General features: G+C 41.5%; 1 protein-coding gene across 1 annotated transcript in view; it reads left to right on the top strand.

The window, feature by feature from the left end:
* The window catches only part of PCNX2 (pecanex 2), a 212046-nt gene extending 191944 nt beyond the window's left edge, over window positions 1-20102 (top strand). Inside the window, exons 31-33 of the mRNA XM_089669801.1 lie at window positions 5635-5825; window positions 9570-9979; window positions 19647-20102. Of these exons, the coding sequence (XP_089525927.1) occupies window positions 5635-5825; window positions 9570-9979; window positions 19647-19766 (721 nt within the window). The 3' untranslated portion in view covers window positions 19767-20102. The remainder of the gene's footprint in view (window positions 1-5634; window positions 5826-9569; window positions 9980-19646) is intronic.
* Window positions 20103-21321: the final 1219 nt, after the last annotated feature.

Raw genomic sequence — 21321 nt, 5'->3', positions numbered from 1 at the left:
TGCGGACACAGTACAGGAGATGACCAGAGACTGCAGACACAGTACAGAAGATGATCAGAGACTGCGGACACAGTACAGGAGATGACCAGAGACTGCAGACACAGTACAGAAGATGATCAGAGACTGCGGACACAGTACAGGACATGACCAGAGACTGCGGACACAGTACAGGAGATGACCAGAGACTGCGGACACAGTACAGGAGATAAACAGAGATTGCAGAGCTTTGGGGAGAGGAAGGGGGGGAGCGGGCACCCAAATTTGACAGGTATCCGCTCCTGTCTTCTGGCGCATGTGACAGGTCCCAGAAGACTGCTGGATCATTCACAAAGCGCAGCGCTTCTCACACATGTGCAGTAGGCACCTGGCTGTGAAGCCACAAGCTGTCACAGCTGGGTGCCCACACTAAAGATGCCAGCGCCATGGAGAGAAGACGGTAAAGACACCGTTGGACCGAGGAACAGGTAGGACCGAGGAGCAGGTTCTGCTGCACAGAAGAGCCAAGCAGCCAGTCCTGTATACTAACACAGCAGTGAGAATACTGGTCCGGCAGCTCCATATTCGCTCCATAAGACGCACAGACATTTTCCCCCATTTTTTTGGGGGAAAAAAAGTGCGTCTTATGAAGCAAAAAATATGGTATGTAACTTTAACAAACACAAAGAGCTTACAAGCATATGTGTATCAAAGGAAGAATGGAGGAGACCTTCATAGGAGCTAAATGGCTGCATTGGTTTATGGGAAATATTTATTCTTCACAAGCATGAGACACTTCCTGTGCTTGTTAAAGAGAATAATAGCATCAGGTACAGTTTCAGTGAACACCCAACAGATGGTTCCCTACTCAACACAATGATATAGAAAACACAAACTGTCCAACAAAAGTGATTGGGGTTGGGACAAACTAGAACACATCCAGGGGTGCTTATACCCCTTGTCTCTGTGTTTTGCAGACAAATTGATCTGTTTGTAAATGTGAACAAAAATATCAGTAAAGGGATGTGAATTTAAACATTGCATGCGCAGAATACTTTGTGAAGCGGGAAACATTTTGGCTTCTTAGCCATTACATGGAGTTTCTAGCAGTTATTTGTAGTTATACAAAGTTCACTTTATTAAAAACACAGATGATATAAAAATGTATAGATTAAAATATATCAGCAGGGCCCTGGTAGTTTGCTTTTAATGAAATTGACATAATTAACATAATGACACATCACAGCTAGAAATTGTTTTGGATGGCTAAGAAGCCAAAATGTATTCTCCTTTACCAGTTTAAGCTGTGCTGGTGCCCAAGGCTGCTGCAGCCTATCCATTCAATCCAAATTGCATTAACAAAACTAGGTACATGTGCTTGGTAATGAAAGGGCACTTCCATACAGAATAATGGCAGTCCGCCAACAGATGTGCTGCAGTCTTCTACCTGAATGCCAAAGTGCAGGCCATGCTGTAGAAAACTGATGTTGGAAAACAGAGAGGAATGGGTTCTTATGAGGATTATTAGTGCTATTGCTGGAAGAAGGACATTTGTGAGAGAGTTTATGAAAGTTCAGTTATCATTTATATACACTACTCTGCAAAAGTTTTAGGAAGGTGTAAAAAAATGCTGTAAAATAAGAAAGCTTTCAGAAATAGAAGTGTTAATAGTTTATTTTTATAATTTAACAAAATGGAAAGTAAATGAACAGAAGAGAAATCCAAATCAAATCAATATTTGGTGTAACCACTCTTTGCCTTCAAAACATCATCAATTCTTCTAGGTACACTTGCACACAGTTTTTGAAGGAACTCGGCAGGTAGGTTGTTACCAAAATCTTGGAGGACTAACCACAGATCTTCTGTGGGTGTAGGCTGCCTCTAATCATTCTGCCTCTTCCTGTAATCCCAGACAGACATGATGATGTTGAGATCAGGGTTCTGTGGGAACCAAACCATCACTTGCAGGACTCCTTGTTCTTCCGAAGATAGTTCGTAATGACATTAGCTGTATGTTTGGGGTTGTTGTCCAGAATAATTTGGGGCCAATCACATGTCTCCCTGATGGTATTGCATGATGGATAAGTATGTTCCTGTATTTCTCAACATTAAGGACACCATTGGTCCTGACCAAATCTCCAACTCCATTTGCAGAAATGCAGCCCCAGAATTGCAAGGAACCTCCATCATGCTTCACTGTTGCCTGCAGACACTCATTATTGTACCGCTCTCCAGCTCTTCGGAGAACAAACTCCCTCTTCCTACAGTCAAATATTTAAAATTTTGACTCATCAGTCCAGAGCACCTGCTGCATTTCATTTGCTGAGTTGCTCAGCCTTGTTACCACGTCAGAGGTATGGCTTTTTGGCCACAAGTCTTCCATGAAGACCATTTTCTGGACAGACATCCCCAGACAGTAGATGGGTGTACTTGGTCCCACTAGCTTCTGCCAGTTCCATGCTGATGGCACTGCTGGACATCTGACGTTGAAACATGATGGGTCTATCATCTGCTGCATGAAGTTTCCTTGGCCGACTACTGCGTCTATGAACAGCACATCTTAAAACCCCAGTCAGCTTTGAAATCTTTGCTTTTTAGAGACCTGCATGCTGTGCTCAGTCTTGCCATGGTTTATGCCCTGTGACATGAAACGGTCTTCCACAACCTCACCTTAGTAGCAGAGTTTTGCTGTTCCTCACCCAGTTTTAAGCCTCTTAACAACAGAATTGATGCTGGTTTGAAGCCAAAGGGTAGTCACACCAAATATTAATTTTATCTAGACTTTTCTTCTGTTCGCTCACTTAGCATTTTGTATGTTGATAAAAATAAACAATTAAAATATGTATTTTTTAACCACTTGCCTACAGGGCACTTATACCCCCTTCCTGCCCAGGCCAATTTTCAGCTTTTAGCGCTGTCACAATTTGAATGACAATTGCGCAGTCATGCAACACTGTACCCAGATGAAATTTGTATACTTTTTTGAGACAGATGGAGCTTTCTTTTGGTGGTATTTAATCACCTCTGGGTTTTTTATTTTTTGCTAAACAAACCAAAAACAACTGAAAATTTTGATAAAAAATGTTTCTGTTATAAAATTTTGTAAATAAGTGATTTTTCTCCCTCACTGATGTGCACTAATGAAGCTACAGTGATGGGCACTGGTAGGTGGCACTGATAGGCAGAACTGACGGGCACTGATAGGCAGCACTGACTGGCACTGATAGGCGGCACTGACTGGCACTGATAGGTGGCACTGATTGGCAGAACTGATAAGCGGCACTAACTGGCATTGATAGGTGGCACTGAAAAGCAGCTCAGATGGGCACTGATATGTGGCATTGATGTGCACTGGTAGGCACTGATATGTGGCATTGATGTTGCACTGATGGGCACTGGCAGGTGGCATTGATGGACACTGACAGGTGGCACTGATGGGGCGACACTGATCATCAGGGCACACTGATCATCAGGGCACTGATGATCAGTGTACGTGTCCCCTCTGAGTAATGCCGATTACCGGCTCTCCTCTCCTCACGAGCTGTCAGCGTGACAGCTCGTGAGGAGAGAAATAGAGATAACCGGTATTTCCTTATTTACATGCGATCAGCTGTGATTGGACACAGCTGATCACATGACAGAGCCGACGTTGTCACGATCGCAAGATCGCCGCCACCAACATGCGACAATCTCACGACCGTGACCACCAATATGTCACGATCGCGGCGTCAGACCCCAGACCTTCTTACCAAACTCGTGACTGAAGGAACGGCCGGTCCAGACCGCGATGTGACGTGCGTAACAATACCACACCCAGCTGCACCCTACACAGCGATTTTCCAGTTAATGGATTTCAATCTGTGCCTGCAGCCTGGATGTGCTTGTTACTGGGTCAAGTTATTAAGCAACTGACCCTTACACTGCCACCACCCCTTTTTGTACAGAGAAAGGGGAAACTCTCTTTATCAAATATACACTGTAATAGTTGAAAAGTCATCTGTCCAATACGGTCACCGCAGGCCGATTTGGCAGTGGATTAAACAAACACAGTAGCGTCTCTTTAGAGGCAGGAATTCGTAAATTGCAATTAAGCGCTTTAGAAACAGTTTAACACTTTCAGAAAGAAAGATTTATTACTAAAAGAGTCAAACAGGTGCAATAAAATATTTACAGAAAGAGATGTAACTAAGATATATATATATATACATACAAAGAACCATAGCACAGCAATGAGATAATAGGAAGGAAGTTAAAGGGTTAAGTTACTTGCCATTTAAGCCTTAGCCGTAAGCAGATCCAAGTTTCAGAGCAAAGGGTCTCCCCAGGTGTTATATTGATGTTACACTTGGGAGATGTCTTCAACTTCCTTTTTTACGCCTGCTAGCCTCTGTTTTAAAGTCCCCCAGCAGGGGGGGTGGCTCTGAGTCACTGACCAATACTCTGTTTAGGGAGGGATCGTCGGGCGGACTCTGAATTAAAACCAACATCTTCATAATCCATGATATGAAACACAAGGGACAAACTGACTTGAGGAATGTTCATTTAATTCTGTCACCTATGCTGGTAGGTTTTATGAGGTTACAATCTCTTTCAAGTCCTGGGAAAAGCTACCTTATCTCAGTTACAAGGTGAGAGCTTACACATGTTTTTGGACAGCCAGGCTCTGTCTCTCTGGGGTGCCTTTGTAGCTCTGGGCCCCTTGCTGCTCTAGCCTGCCAGCAACTTTTAACACACACACATCTGTCACTGTGCCTCTCAGGAATTGAGGGGGAAGGAGAATAAAGGATAAATTAATACTTTTAATAAAAAGGGGGAATCTGCGTCCATCTCTGATGAGCAAGTTTGCTACAGACGTCTTTGGCTCTTTCCGTTGACCAGTGATCCACTGTTTCCCAGGGACACAGCACACCACAGATCGCCGCGCTGCGCACCACCAGGGGCACGCATGTGAAGTTAGAGTGGGAGCACATCATATGACATCCTCCCAGAATGAGAGAACCGCCTTGCGCCCGTCATTTCCTTATATGGCGGGGGGAAGGTGGTTAAAAAATTCTTACTTTACAGCATAACTTCACACCTGTCTAAAACATTTGCACAGTACTGTACATTATCCAAAGAGGATTAAGGTTTATGTATACTCCACACTTTCTTTTTTTTTGGGGGGGGGGGCTTCTTTTTTTTTTTTTGCTGTCTTTGTCTCATTGGGAAGATTCCTCTTCATTTGCTGCCAGAGACTAACAAGAAGTTGGGGAAATATCTACAAAGTGATGGGAAATACCCTCTGAGAAAGTTGTAACCAGAACAAGCATCTCCACTGGAATATTTCCTTTCATCTCATGTTTTAGTGACAACTGCAAAATGTTGAATATCCCTTCACTTTCTTTCTTGGTGACAGTGGATACCAGGAAAAATGGAGAAGGTTAATTTCTCAAGCCAAGACACAGACAACAATAAAACCTTCCAGGCCCACTAACACTGTCTTACTATCTAAAACAAAAAAAAAATAGTTACACATATACATTGATTTAATAGTCACGAAATTACTAATAAACATCACCATGTACTGTATGTCTAGTTTCAAATAGCACTTTTTAAATACATCATTCAAGAATATTTAATTGTTTGTACAGTTTAGCTTATTATCAACCTTTTATCTAGCATGAGGAAAGAGAACAACAGAAGTAATGACAATGTTGGAAATGCTGAAGAATCTGACTGCGAGAGAAGTTTATCCTCAGTACCCAGCTATTCGGAAAGCAATGCAAGTAAAAGTGTAAGAAACTCTCAGAATGCTTGTAATGAAAATCAAGAGGTTAAATGTTTGGATTTAAAAAGTCTGCAACCAATAGGTGAGTCTTTATTTTTAGAGGGACTTGTCCTTATATGTATCCAAAATAATAAGATGGCTTATACTGCAACAAGCTTAGCTGTTTTAGAGTGAACATGTCCTTTACCTATGCAGGGAAAGTGGTTGAATTAAACCAGGATAATAGAAAAATAGGATATATACTCTCAACTACAACAACTATTATTCAGGCAGGGGAGGGGAGACATAGAATATTCTCTGCTTGCATTAGTGCAGTTGAAAAATTGCTTATGTTATGTATTGCAGAAAAATGTACCCTTACCTATTGAGTCCTTGCGCAGTCCAAACTACTGACTTGACTGTTTTTATTAAATATATTTCTAATTACTAACCTTCATGACATCAGCATTTTATAATTAGCTAATGTATAGTATTTGCCAAACAATTTGGTGGTGTTTAGCATTGCTTTTTTAACATTTGTCACCTCTGTGTATGCCTGATTTCTGCAGTAAAACACCCCAAAACACTGGAAATATAGTTTCTACCATATCATTTTTTTTTGCAGTTTAAAAAAGTGAAAAAAATAGAAAAAGAAAATCCTGCAGACCAGTGATTAAAACCTAGTGGGTAAAACTAGCGAATTGTACCTTTTTTATATTACTGAACTGAAAGGTTGTACAGTTTTCATTCCCTATTGATAAAGAAAAGCTATTGAAAATAGTTTTTGAAGTGTTTTTTTCCAAACCTTTAGGCAGGCTCTACTTCTGTCCACTCTGATGTGTTGCATTAACACAGGTGTGTTGTGAAGGTTTGACATTCAAAATGTTTAGCACTGCAACAAATGTAGAATATAACGTGCGTTACTGCACATTGCGATAACTTGCATGGTAATGTTCACATTACCAATACACAGCTGTGTGAAGCCAACTTAAGAGATGACTTGATAAAAAAAAAATAATATTATGGAGGTTGATAACAAGATATAGCTAAGCAATGGATCATTTTAGCAATAGTTAATATCCAAGTATTTAGCAATTGTCCAAGATAGATTAAGTATACCTGGTGCTGGGACAAAGGCACCCCCATGGTTTAGAAAATGCAATGCGTTTTCGGGTGCGGGAAACCACATGGTGCTGCATGTGCCTGCCCTCTGCAAGTGTGTTTTGGACTTTATCTCTGAGTTTCCCACAGGCATTCAAATAAACGTACAGCTATGCCAATGCAAACGCACCCACACAAAATGCAGGTGTGAACCTAGCCTTATAGACCAGGTCCACTGCAGGTCTAATCTATTTCTTTTTAAATATGGTACTTTTGTGTACATTAAAAAAATCAACAGTCAGCCACACAGACAGCCAGGTTCAGTACACTGACTAAGGCTAGGTTCACACTGTAGCGGGTCCATGTGGACGTGTTTGCATGGGCACAGCGGCCTATTCATTTGTGATGCCATGTGCAGTTGGGTCTGTTTTTCAATGATTTTATTTTGGTGAGTTAAGATAGCTACAGACATATTTTTCTAGCATTATAAAGTTTGTTTGATAAAAATTCTTTGAATTTGAATTATTTTTATTATTATTGTTTTTTTATGATGATTTAGTTTTTTACCTTACTGTGTGCCAATAGACCTTTTTTCCCATGTTCACATCATTTTCAAGTAATTGTAAAAGCTAAAGGTTTTTTACCGCAATAAATTCTCTGCATTAAGGTTAACAATAAAAATCTTTCATATTCAGCTCCCCCTAACCTTCCCTAAATACTTATTTGAGCCCAATTCTGATTCATTGCTGTGCTTGAGAGCAGCAGCACTGTTCTCTTTCTTTCACCTCATAGGCTCAGAGACAGCAGCAGGAGCCATGCTGCTGTCAGTGAAAGCTGGGGGGTGGGGCTGAGCAACACTGTGTGTGTCTGTGGACACACAGAGCCAACTCAGCGCAAGCCCGCACGTCTTCCCCATATTGCTGACGGGGAACTCTAAGAAAAGGAGGATCAGGGGTGCACTATGAAAAATAATTGCACAGAGCAAGTAAGTATAACATGTTATCTTCTGAGAGCCCTGCTGTCTGCTCCTCCTCTTCTGTGTCTGCCCTATAGCAAACCACTTGCTATGGGGGCAGCTGTGCAGGTTCGCTCCATTGCCGGGCTATGTGTGTTCTTAGACATACACAACATGTCTTGGCCCCGTCCCTGCTCCCTTTTCGCAGGATTTGATTAACAGCAGCAGGAACCAATCTGTCCCACTGCTGCCTTTGTGTCCTCTGGGAAGAGGAACACAGACCTATGCCACTGCAGATGGCTGCAGCGCTGGATCAAGATAGGACTAAAGTAAGTTTTTTGGGAGGTGAAGGGGCAATACTAGTAGTGGTCCTTTTTTTTACCTTAATACAGGGTATGCATTTAGGTAAAAATATTCTGGCTTTATAACCATTTTAACCGCCTGCCTTACGCCTTGCGTAGGAGTACGGCAGCATAGCAGCTCTCCTGCACTTGATCATGTATCTAATACGTGATACGGCTCACCTGACTAGGGGCGCATGCGCCCGCTGCCCCAGCTGTGCTGTGATTAGTCACAGCACAAGCTGATTAGTGGATCTCGACCAATAATGGATGGCGGGGACCCGCTGATTGGCGAAGAGGAAAACAGGACAGAGCTCTGTGAATGTAAACAACACAGAGCTCTGTCCTGTCAGTGGGGATGTGCTAGTATTTTTCCAACACATCCCCTAGTAAAAACAGCACAGAGTGAATGCAACAAGCACTGTTAGGCACACAGTTAACCCTTTGATTTCCTCTAGATATTAACCCCTTCCCTGTCACTGTCATTAGTACAGTGTCAGTGTATATTATTAGCTCTGATCACTGTATTAGTATCACTGGTGCCCACAAAGAGTCAAAAGCGTCAGTTAGTGTCAGATTGCCTGCCATACTGTCACAGTCCCGCTACAAGTTGCTGATCACCGCCATTACTAGAATAAAAAAAGAAAAAAAATTCCAGTATTTATACCATAGTTTAAATAACTTTTACACAAACCAATCAATATACACTTATTGGGATTTTTCTTACCAAACATATGTAGCAGATTACATTTTGGCCTAAATTTATGAAGAAATTAGATTTTTTTTTTAAAAATGTTATTGAATATGTTTTATAGCAGAAAGTAAAAAATATTGTTTTTTTTTTAATATTTCAAAATGTTTAGTCTTTTATCATTTATATAATAAAAATAAAAAAACCCAGTGGTGATCAAATACCATCAAAAGAAAGCTCTATTTGTGTGAAAAAAAAAAGATATAAATTTAAACTGGGTACAGTGTTGCGTGACTGCGCCATTGGTAGCGCTGAATAGAAAAAAATGGCCTGGTCATGAAGGAGGTAGAAATCTTCTGGAGGGCAAGTGGTTAAATATTAATCAAAATTATAAATGGTTAATTCTTTTTGATTAAAAAATCCACTTTATGGAAACTTGTCAGCATGTTGCCTGGTAATTCTGGCTTCTGAAAATGCTCCTTGTGCAGGTTGTTTTGTTCACCCTTTTGCTCCAGCCATTGATTGCTGACCCAGATTCTCCTGCTTTTTTCTAGAAGGAGTTAGGCAATAGTAACCTCTGGATTTTTCACACCAATTTCTCTTCAAACTTATTCATATTGATAAATAGCTTTTTAGTTTATTATAGTGGAAATAATCGTTCAAAGCATAGTACAAATATACCTCTGGTTCTTTTGGCCTTATATGTATTTTTTTTAAATAGAAATATATATTTGTGTATTGATCTTTTCTCTTTTACAGGTAAAAGGAAATTGAAGAGTAAATCGGCACACACCCATTCTTCTTTAAACCAGATTTCTGCTCATTCCGGGGCAAAGGAAAAACGCCATGCATGCTGTGATGCAACAACTGATTATAACATTACTAAAAGACTATCTTCAAGTCAACACTGTGTACCAAATTGCACTCCCTCTCCCTTTTCTCATGCAAATAAAAATATAAATGAACAAACCCAAGAGCTACAACAGTCTGGTTACACTTCATCCACAAATTCAACATTAAGCCTTTTGTTTGGAAAGAAAGGCTTTTCTAGTGCTCTTGTTTTGTCAGGCCTGTCAGCTGCTGATGGAGACAATACAGCAGACACTCTATCTTCTGGTAGTGTAAACATTGTAGTATGTCCACTTTCTAAAACTGAAAAACAAACAGAGGTAAGTTATGATTTCTTATATGACTTCTTTTAGTTTGATCTTAAAGCGAAATTGTGCTTTGCTGTTCCCCAACAGGCCATACTCACCTTTCCTTCACTGCCCCACTACCCTGCTTAGTCATTGGAAGAAAGGAAATTAAATGTGTAAAATCACTCTAGTCTGAGATTAAATGGATTTCTGTGTTAAGGTGATAGACCTTCAAGCATATTCTAAACAAGAACATAAATGAGCTTTAAAAGAAGATTTCACTGTCCTCTGTTGCTGCAGGCAATGTGGAACAGTTTATCCTCAACATTAACTGCATAAGCACTGAAGATGTTGTTAGGATACCAAGTGCTGGTATCCTGTAAAGTAGGTGTGACTAGATATGTGTGGATCTGCCCTGGGAACACAAGTCTCAAAACTGAGTGAAAATGTAATTTACTAGGAAAACAGAAATATGAAACAAAACAACTGATACAACCCTCCAAATGGACCAAAAAAACCTCAGTAAATCCATATAAAAGTGAACTTAACCAGTAGAAATGAGTCTAATTAAAGGATAACGTCACCTTCTGTAACACATATTCAGGGTGTAACATGTTACGATCAGAAAGTCCCCTGCTCCCTGCTTTGAAAGCTAGCGAGGGATCTTCTATCCCCTTCACCCCCTGCTCCCAGCTAGCTGTCAGATTTTTAAAAAACATGGTCCTCTGTGAATAAGAGACTACAAGTCCAGACAGCCTTAGCGGCTCCAGTCTTGTAATTCTTAGTGAACTACCACGGCACTGTGGAGCATCGAGGTAGTTTATTCATTCTACCTGTCAGTATATCTGCTTGCTTGTACATCCCGTATAGGCAGGCAGATATACTTACAGGTCTGCAGGAGACATGCATGGCACCAGCGATCTACTGATCACTGGTGCATTGCTTTACAGGCTCCTGCAGACAAAAATAAAAAATGCACATTTGTGCATTTACTATTTTTTACTAAAAGGTGAACTTATCCTTTAAAGCAGGTATCACTAAATGGCGGACAGCAGTCTGGATGCAGACCTAGCCACTGTTTCATCTGGACCCGATCACGCCATTTAGGAGCTGCTTCGTTCCTTCCATCCTCCGACTCTGTTATGACAGCAGACAGCAGGAGACTGAACATTTCTGGAGCGAATGTGGAATAACAGCACAGTATTGAACAGAGCTCGAGAGTGAATAACCAAGAGCTGATTGGAAGCAGGGCAGTGCTAGCAGCCAATCACCTGCTGGTTAATACAAAAGTTAACCCCCCGCAGCTCCCGCACTCTATTCAAAGCTGCGCTGTGCTTCCCGCATCCGATCCAGAAATGTTATGATAGCTCCCGCTCCCACGCTCTGTTCAATACTGTGCTGTTATTCCACACTCACTCCAGAAATGTTATGATAGCTCCCGCTCCCACTCTCTGTTCAATACTGTGCTGTTATTCCACACTCACTCCAGAAATGTTCTGTCTCCTGCTGTCTGCTCTGCTGCTATAACAGTGGTGGAAGATGAGGGGAAAGAAGCGGCTTTGTTCAATGATGTGCTGTGCTTCCCACACCCGATCCAGAAATGCTCCGCTTCCCGTTCTCCATTCTAAGGTAGGAGAGTGAAGGGGGGCCGGGGACACTACTCTGGCTGTGTGTGTGATGTAAAGGGGGGCAAAATGTGAACCGGGGCAGTGCTGTGTGCATATGGTGGTGGTGGGGGGTGATGTAAATGGGGCAGTGCTATGAAGGGGTGATGTAAATGGAGGGGGGATTTGTGATGCGAGGAGGGGTGCATTGCTGTGGAGGGGGAGATGTAAAGGGGGGCAATGTTGTAGTAGAGGGATGTGAAGGGGCAGAGGACAGTATTGTGGGGTAGAGATGTGAAGTGGGGGGTGGGGTTGATGAGAGGAGGGCAGAGTATACCTCAGGGGTGTGAAGGGGACAGTGCTGTGCGTGTGTGTGTGTGTTGGGGAGGTTTGATGTGAATAGGGCAGAGAACACTACTGTGGGGGGGGGGGAATTTGTGATGTGAGGAGGTGGGGCAGTGCTGCTGGGAGAGATGTAGGGGGGCAGTGCTGTGGGGAGGGAGATGTAAAGGGGGGGGCCCGGTTGTGGGGGAATGTGCAGGGGGCACAGTTCTGCTGGGGCTTATGTGAAGGGAAAGAGGACAGCAGTGGATGGGGGGGGGATGTGAAAGGGGCAGAGGACAGTAGTGTGGGGTGGGGGTGATGGTTTGAAGGGGGGTTGAGGATTTCTGAAAATAATGGGGTTGTACTGTAAAGGAGTGAGTGGGGGTGATGTGCAGGAGGCCTGACAACACTACAGTGAAGGTGAAACTGATGTGAAGTTGGGGACTGTGACGTATGGGGGGGGGGTACTGAGGACACTGAAGTATAGGGATTGTGATATACAGTAGGAGAGGGCTGGAAAATAAAAGCGGTTCGGACCTAAAAGAGTATTTCACTGGTCGGACCTCCATGAGTTTTAATTCATTACACCTGCTTTAAAGCAAATACAAGAAAAATTACCTAAACTAAGTCAGTTTTATATACAGAGAGCAGGATAAGTAGGGCAGAGCAGATCAGACTGAGGAGCAAGGCATAGCGGGTCAGGAATGAGCCAGAATGGGGGGAAGGTACATGGCGCCAAATACAAGCGGGCAGGATCAGGGTTACACGTCACAGAAACAGAGCAGATGGACATACAGGTTAAATACGGAGGCGCTGTGGAAAGCTAGCGGACGGGCAAAAAACCCCCATCCCCAACAACTAGCATCAGGTGCAGACTAATTTCTGGGACCTGCTGTCTGCTGAGAGGCACCAAAACTACAATTTCCAGGTCTGTGGCCACAGTGCCACTAGCAGATGCTCTCGTTCCTGACCGATTTTATCTCAGCATAACAACTTCCCATGGCCTCCTTGCCCCGTTTCTGCTCACTGTGTTACATTAGGCTACATTCACACTTAAGCATAGCATATTTTGGTGATTTTCCAGGGTTTTTTTTTTACATTTTGGTAGTGATGTAGAGAATGACTGGAGCAAGATTGAACATTTTTTTCCCCCATAGATTTCTAGTATGTGAGTGAATAACATGCACTTTTGTGCATTTTCAGGTGCTCCTATTTATGTCTATGAGACCAAAAGCACTACAATTTGCCCAAAAATAAATTCATATTACATAGAAACATAGAGTGACAGCAGAAAAAAAGGCTAAATGGTCCATCAAGTCTGCCCCTTTTTTTTAACCACTTCAAGTCCGGACACTTTCATCCCCCTTCCAGTCCAGACTAATTTTCAGCTTTCAGCATTATCACACTTTTAGTGACAATTACTCAGTTAAGCAACACTGTACCCATATCATTTTATGAGACAGATAGAACTTTATTTTGGTGGTATTTGATCACCACTGGTTGTAGTGCTGTATAAATAAAAAAAGACCAAAAATTTTGAAAAAAAAAAAATTTTTTTTGCTTAGTTTTTGTTATACAATATAGCAAATAAATAACTTTTCTTCATATATATATATATATATAGGCCAAAATGTATTCTGCTACATTTTGTGGGTGAAAATAACCCAAAACAGTGTATATTATTTAGTCTGTGTGAAAGCTATAGAGTCTACAAACTATGGGATATATATTGATTGATCAGTTGAGACCCTAAAATGTGGGACGCTGGTATGATGTACAGCAGTGATCAGGATGCTGGTAAGGTGTATGGCGATGATTAGGGTGTTACCATGAGGTATGATGTTGATCAGGACACTGATATGGTGGTGATCAGGACACCGGTATGGGGTATGGTGGTGATCAGGACACTGGTATGGGGTATGGTGGTGATCAGGACGCTAGTATGGGGTATGGCGTGATCAGAACACCGTTATGAAGTATGGTGGTGATCAGGACGCTGGTATGAGGTATGGCAGTGATCAGGATGCTGGTATGGGGTATGGCAGTAATGAGGGATCAGGATGCTGGTATGGTGTATGGCGGTGATCAGGGTGCTGGCATGACGCTTGAACTCACTGAGCTCTTGGGAGCGACCCATTCTTTCACAAATGTTTGTAGAAGTAGACTGCCTGCCTAGGTACTTGATTTTACACACCTGTGGCCATGTAGGTGATTGAAACACCTGAATCCAATGATTTGGAGGGGTGTCCCAATACTTTTTTCAATATAGTGTATGTGTGTATATGTATATATATATGTATATATATATATGTATATAATTTTTTTTTTCTTACTTTTTTGTCTGAGTTTATGTTTGTTGCAAGCGAGTTTGAATCCATTTATTGTTGAATGACCCACTACCTCTACTGGAAGACTACCTTTCGATAAAATAATACTTTCCAAGATTAGTTTTGAACTTTCCTCCTGCTAGTTTGAGGTCATATGCCCGTGTTCTTGTTCTTGACTTTATATTGTAAATACTGCTCTCCTGAACCATATTCACCCCCTTGATGTATTTAAAGGTCATTTTTCCCCTTAGCCTTCTTTCCTCCAGACTGTACATAGTAAGCTCATGAAATCTCTCCTGATATGTTTTATCCCTCGGAATATTCTTTTTGTCTTTCAATAAATTTTTATTAGTTTTTCCAATGCAGGAAATACAAAGATATGTACAAAAATAGCATGCCAACAAAAAACAAGCAAGTACTTTAGGAAATAGCAGGGGTTGTAAAAACAAAATATCCTCAGACAGGCAAAAACACTTCCAGTCACAAAATACCTCCTATACAAAAGCAGATAGAAGGATTCAAACATAAAGATGAAGCTTACCAATAAGAACTGTCAGTATTGGGAATTGTTAGCTCAAACATCCAACATGTAGCAACCATAATCCTGAATTCCCCTCAAAATTCTCAATACAACTCAAGAGGTAACAAAAAAGACCCCCCTTTTGTAAGATGATAACATCTGAAAAATGTTTCCTATCTAAGGAGATAGTAGAAAAGCGTGAAAGGGAAAGAAAAGGCAAAGAAAAAGGAAAGGAGTAGAAAGTAAACTTTCTTGAACATTGCTGTTTGTCCTGGAGTACACTAGCAGTTTTGTATGAAGCATTACCAAGAAGCCTTGTCCAAGTAGAATGTTATTTTTCAAGTGACAGGCGTCTAGCAACAGGCGCCAGAGCACTCAGTTATGAACTGGCACCTTTAAAAACAAAGAGAATTTTACTGTTGAGTGTTTTGTAGCTTTGAGTTTCAAGCTACAAAATGCTCAGGTGTGAATGGGGCCTTTAAAGATCAGAAAGATGGAAGGCTGCTGAGTCACTGCAGGGAGAGGTTGGGCAGAGTGAACTGAGCCACTGCTGGGAGGGGGAGCAGGGGGATCTGAGCTGCTGAGAGAACAACTTCAGAGTTTCTGCTGTGAACTATGAATATGCCCTATCAGTTCCTGCTGGCCATTTAAAGATTTAAAATGGCTCCCGCTGCTGTCTCAGCCAATGAGAAGATTAAGATTCCAGCTAAGATTCCAGTGCACATCGTGGATCGAGAGGGGGCTTAGGTGAGTATTCGGGGGGGGGGGGGACTACTGCATAGAGAAGGATTTTTACCTTCATGCATAGAATACATGAAGGTAAAAAAAAACTTGAGCCCTTACAACTGCCTTAATACTTTTTTCCTTTTTTATAAGTGATTACATAATCTCTGCTCTCAGCTGCATAAGATGCATGGGTGGAGACTGCATAGGGGTATGTCAGCATGAGGCAAAGAAATAGCAATACTGTGATTTTCCCAGGGTAGAGTTGTGCAGAGAAGCATGTCAGGCCATTGGAGACCAGGCAGGCTGTGTCGTCAGCCCAGCCAGAAAACTGATGGCACTGAGATGCATGTGTTCTCAGCCTAGTGTGGTCAGTTTGAAATAAGAAAGCAGAGGGACTGGCAGGAACACCAGGGATTTCACACAACGGAAGAACGGAAGACATACAAAAAGAACAGAATACGTTTTAACACAAGTACATGGTTCAAAAGACACATATCAGGAATATGAAATATTGAGGTAACAAGTGCTTTAATTTTTTAGAAACTGATGCTCCTGCCAATTCACCAGCAGCCGAACATCATATGGCAGTTGCTACATAGCAAACACAGCTGGGCTTTACTTCTTGTTACATACATATCTTTTATTTATTAACAACTTCCCGTCCGGCCCATGTATATAAATGGCTGGACAGGAGCAGTGCAGGGGTGGGTGGCCGTTTATAATCGTCCTCCCCGCTTGTGCGTGCTCCCTGGGAGCGCACAGCACCACGATACGGTGCCCGCTGTGTCCGGATAGTTGTACGGGACCTCTGTCTAAGGTTCCGATCATGTGATCACTGATTGGCCAACCCATAAATAATAATATAAAAAATAAAAAAAAAATGTAAAAAAAAAAATGTAGAAAAATTATAATTTTTGGTTATAAATCAATTTGGGTTATTTTTTTTTCACTAAAAAGATAAATGAATACATTTTGGCCAAGATTTATGAAGAAAGATTATTTATTTGCAAAATTTTTTAAGAAAAACACTTTTTAAACATTTTTTGGCCTTTTTCATTTATATAGCAAAACAAATAAAAATCCCAGTGGTGAATAAATACCACCAAAATAAAGTTTTATCTGTCTCAAAAAATGCTGAAAAATTCATATGTGTGCAGTGTTGCATTACCGTGCAATTGTCATTCAAAGTGTGATAGCGCTGAAAGATGAAAATTGGCCTGGACAGGAAGGGGGTAAATGTGTCCGGACTTGAAGTGGTTAACTTACAATTACAATGTGTATTCCTTTCAAGACACTCTTAGTATTATATGCTAGAAGAAATGAATGTATGCTTCATATATTAGCATTTCCTCAATTTGTGTATAAAATGTTTATTATACCTTAGTCTAAGCACACAATTACTTCATAATATTTCCTGCAACAGAATTGATACATTAGGAGAATGTGTGTTGGTTAGATTGGATCATCATCCTTGTCACACTATTTTTCATACTCTGCATCAGGGGCAGGGGCGGACTGACAACTCATGGGGCCCCCGGGCAATAGGGGATCATGGGGCCCCTGTGTCCTTGCCCAAACTCAAAAAAGCCTATGAAAAAGGTACAAGGGGCATCTCATGGGCCCCCCTACTGACCCCGGGCCCTCAGGCAGTGCCCGAGTTTCCAAATGGTCAGTCCGCCCCTGATCAGGGGTGTCCAACCTGCGGCCCATAGACCACATGCTGCCCAAGGCAGCTATGAATGCGGCCCAACAAAAAATTGTAAACTTGCTTAACTTAAAAATGTTGATTTTTTTTTTTAATTGTTTGTAAAAATACATTTACACTTAGTGAACACATGAGGCCAAAGAAATATTTGAGAGTATCTCTTTACCAGGCTTTTATACGTTTTATCTACCCCCCAAAAAATCTCCACTCTTCACAATCATGCCTTATTCATGTCATAAGTTTACAGAAGCATCTATAATTGTGAGCAACTATTTTGGATGAAGCACATGAAGGGCAAAATTAGAAGCAAAATATCTGATAAGCACCTTGGGAATTTATTAAGAATTACTACTATATCCATTGATGTGTTGGTTTATCAAAAACAGTGTCAAATATCGCACTAGTTTTATGTTGCCTTCTTTTACAGTTATAATAAAAAATATTACGTATCATTACACAGATACATACATTATCTATATCAGTGATTATTAACTTGTGATCTGACTTTTCTGCTGATCAGCTATCCTTGTTATTAGTGTATTTTATGTGTGGACCAGGACAATTCCTCTTCTTCCAATGTGGCCCAGGAAGGTCAAAATGTTGGACACCCTTGATCTATATGGTACGACTGTGGGGACATAGAATGCAGTTTTTCATCCTTGTATCAATAAAAATGCAACAGAAGCTCTAATCCTCCCCCAACTTACTCAAACTTCAAATGGTTTTGGTTGGAGTTACACTTTAAGGCTACATTTGCATGGGCAACTAGCCCGGTGTGAATAGCAGCGGCAGGAATCTGCTGATTCCTGCAGCTCTTTTAGTCACTGGTGTTCAGCTACCGAGCTGCACACTTCAATGACAGGTCAGTGGCGGCTTCAGCTATCTGTGGCTGTCTGCACAGCCAACCATTACCTGCAGCAGGGGCGGACTGACCATTTGGAAACTTGGGCACTGCCCGAGGGCCCGGGATCAGTAGGGGGCCCCATGAGATGCCCCTGGTACCTTTTTCATAGGCTTTTTTGAGTTTGGGCAAGGACACAGGGGCCCCATGAACCCCTATTGCCCGGGGGCCCCATGAGTTGTCAGTCCGCCCCTGACCTGCGGTGATTGCTACTGGATGCACACAAAGAGCAAATGTAGCCTAAGGCTTAGTTCACACTAGCTCTGTAAGCAGGCGTTTTGCAGGCCTTTGAGGGGCGTTTATAACGCTTCTCAAACTCCTATGAAAATTATACATATGGCAGCACACAGTGCTGTTCACACTGAAGCGTTGGCGTTGTGGCAAAATTGATGTCTTATGTTGAGTCAGGAGGACTTGAAGCTTTTCAACGCCTCCCATTCAAGTCTATGGTGACGCTCCTCAAACGCCTGGCTGGCATTTGCAAGGCGTTTGCAGGGCGTTAATACCATTAACTTCATTATAGCGGAGCGGGTTATTATTATTGTGGAGTGGGTTTAATGCTTAGAAAACGCCCATAAAACACCTCAAAATCACGCATAGGGCGTTTGGGGAGCATTAAAAACTCTCCCGAAACACCTAACGCCTGTCAAATGCTATGGGGGTGTTTGGGAAGCAGTCAAGTGTGAACAAGCCCTAAAGTCTTCAAACAAAGCTGCTTGAAGCTGTCTGAAAGCTCTGCCAATGCTTTGTAGAAGCTTGCTGTACACATTGCACTTACAGAAAACAATGTTAATGCATAGAACAGCCTTTTTCAACCAGGGTGCCTTGAGGTTTCTTCAGGGGTGACTTGGCAAAATGTCTAAAATTTGTCCAAAACTTGCATACAAGCCAGCGGGTGGAACAAGCCTGCCTTTTAGTTACACAAAGCCACAGGTTTTCATTGTGCACCATTATGACCTTCTAGCCGCCGGCGTAATGACAACCAACCACATCATCTGTTGAGAAGGAGGATGTCACTTGCCTGCACAGCATCCTAGTTTGACCCTCACCTGCCCCTCTCCATCAGTGTTGGGGTCACATTAGCTCAGTGATGGAGAAAAACTGAGGGAGAAGAGAAACACTGGAATACTAGTCAGTACCAGAGTGCAAAGATATATTTGCTTTGGAAGAATAAATCTCTTCTAATGTTGGGTGTCCTACATGTGTGGATGTTGCTGCATGATATAGAACTATTAGAATCGTTTTTCACATTTTAGAATGGGGTGCCCTTTTAAAATTATGGACAGTCTTGAGGCACCCCATTTTAGAATAGGGTGCCTCAAGACTGTCACGAATTTTTAAAGGGTGCCTCAGGACTGTTCATAATTTTAAAGGGTGCCTTGACTGCAAAAAGGTTGAGAAATACTGACGTAGAAGACCGTTAAAATAAATGAGAATAAGAAAGCAAGGAGTTCCTGCGCTATGGTTGTTAAATTCAGCCTCAGAAACATTGCTAATTCCTTTTAATAGATAAGAAAAGGTGCACCTGTTTGCTGAATAGTGAAAATAAGCAATGGAGTAAACTTACCTTGACTATTGACTCTTTTTTTCCAGAGATTTTATGAAACTTTTGAAACTGCTGAGATTGCTGAGGCAAGTCAAATGTCTGAACAAGAACATCAAGATGTTGCTGCCAACACTCCTTCTCTGGAAACATCAACTGTCAGCCACTAAAAAAAAAAAGTTTGTCATTCTTTAATTAAATCTAATCTTCACAGACAAGCAAAAAATTGGGAGGATGTATCTATAACCTCAAAATATGTGACTTTCAAATGAAAGCTTTTTCAGGGACATATTTTATGCAAAGCTGAACAGCTAACATGCCATGCATGTCCATTGATATGTTTAATCACACCTGCTTGCATATGCTTTCTTATCTTTATTTAGTTATGTGTTTTCAATTTTATTGTCACGAATTGAAACATTCACATGATCAAAGTTGCATAGGTGATGCTATCCTATGGTGGTATAGCACTAAAACAAATAAAAAATAAAATGATTATATTGTCATTTATTGTTTTTATTGTCTCCAGCAATGCTCGTTTCTCTCTTCATCCATCTTTTCCATATGTATTTTCCCAGTATCTCAGCTAGGTAACTCAATTATTTATTGCACTAGAAAAAGATCAATTTCAATCTACATTTTTGTTTGGAAAAAAAGGCAACATATTGATGTAATTTAATTTTCTTCAGGCTAAAAACAATAGCCTCTTTGATTTGGCCAATTTATGTTATATAGGGGGTCTCATGTGCTACCCTTGACATCAACAACTGGCTGCACATGTAATGCCACACAAAACCTATGTAATCAAAATTTTCAAAATGCCTCAAGGTCTGTATATTAGTAATCCGGGAGTCCCTAATCCAAATATGAAAGCAAACAATAAAGATTAGTTATGGACTCAACCAAGATTGGTGGTTTTTTTGTGCTATGGGTATATATTCTAAATCAAAGGGCTGGTTGTCAAAGTACATGAACAATTCCTTTAACCGCTTCCACGCTGCCAGATAGCAGATATACTGCTACACGGAGGCACCTGTGGGCAAAATAATGTATATATAAGTGATTTTGCATTTCCGGGTAGGGGGCGAGCTGCGTGCATGCCCTCTCCGCGCCGCCATTCACGGCCACGGATGTCAATCACCGGGTCCCGGACGGTAATTACCCGCCAGTGCCCGGTGATTACTGACAATCACCTACGGGGAGGAAGACTGTTTTGTTTACAGTTTTCCTCCCTGTCAGCTCAAGCACACTGCTCGAGATGGCTTTGCACAGCACAGCCATCCCAATCAGTGTGCTTACAGTAAAGCACACACCCCCACCCCCTAGTAAAACACTCCCAGAGCATAGTTAACCCTTTGATCGCCTCTCACATTAACCCCTTCCTGCCCAGTGTCATTAGTACAGTGTCAGTGCTTTTCTTTAGCACTGATCACTGTATTGGTGTCAGTGGGGATGTCAGTGACATGAAGTTAGTTCCCCCCAGTGTCAGAATGTCCACAGCAGTCCTGCTAAAAGTCGCTGATTGCCGCCGTTACTAGTAAAAAAACCGCAAAAATCCCAGTATCTAAACAGCCATTTTGTTTACTTTCACGTAAACCAATTAATTTACACGCATTGGGATTTTTTTTTAGCAAACTCATAGCAGAATACATTTTGGCCTAAATCTATGATGAAATTTGATTTTTAAAATTTTTTTACTGAACATGTTTAATAGCAAAAAGTAAA

Source organism: Staurois parvus, unplaced genomic scaffold (assembly GCF_062004578.1).
Source record: "Staurois parvus isolate SC_StPar_1 unplaced genomic scaffold, SC_StPar_1.0 ptg000081l, whole genome shotgun sequence".
Classification (NCBI taxonomy): Eukaryota; Metazoa; Chordata; class Amphibia; order Anura; family Ranidae; genus Staurois; species Staurois parvus.
This window is presented reverse-complemented; position numbering and strand designations above follow the sequence as displayed.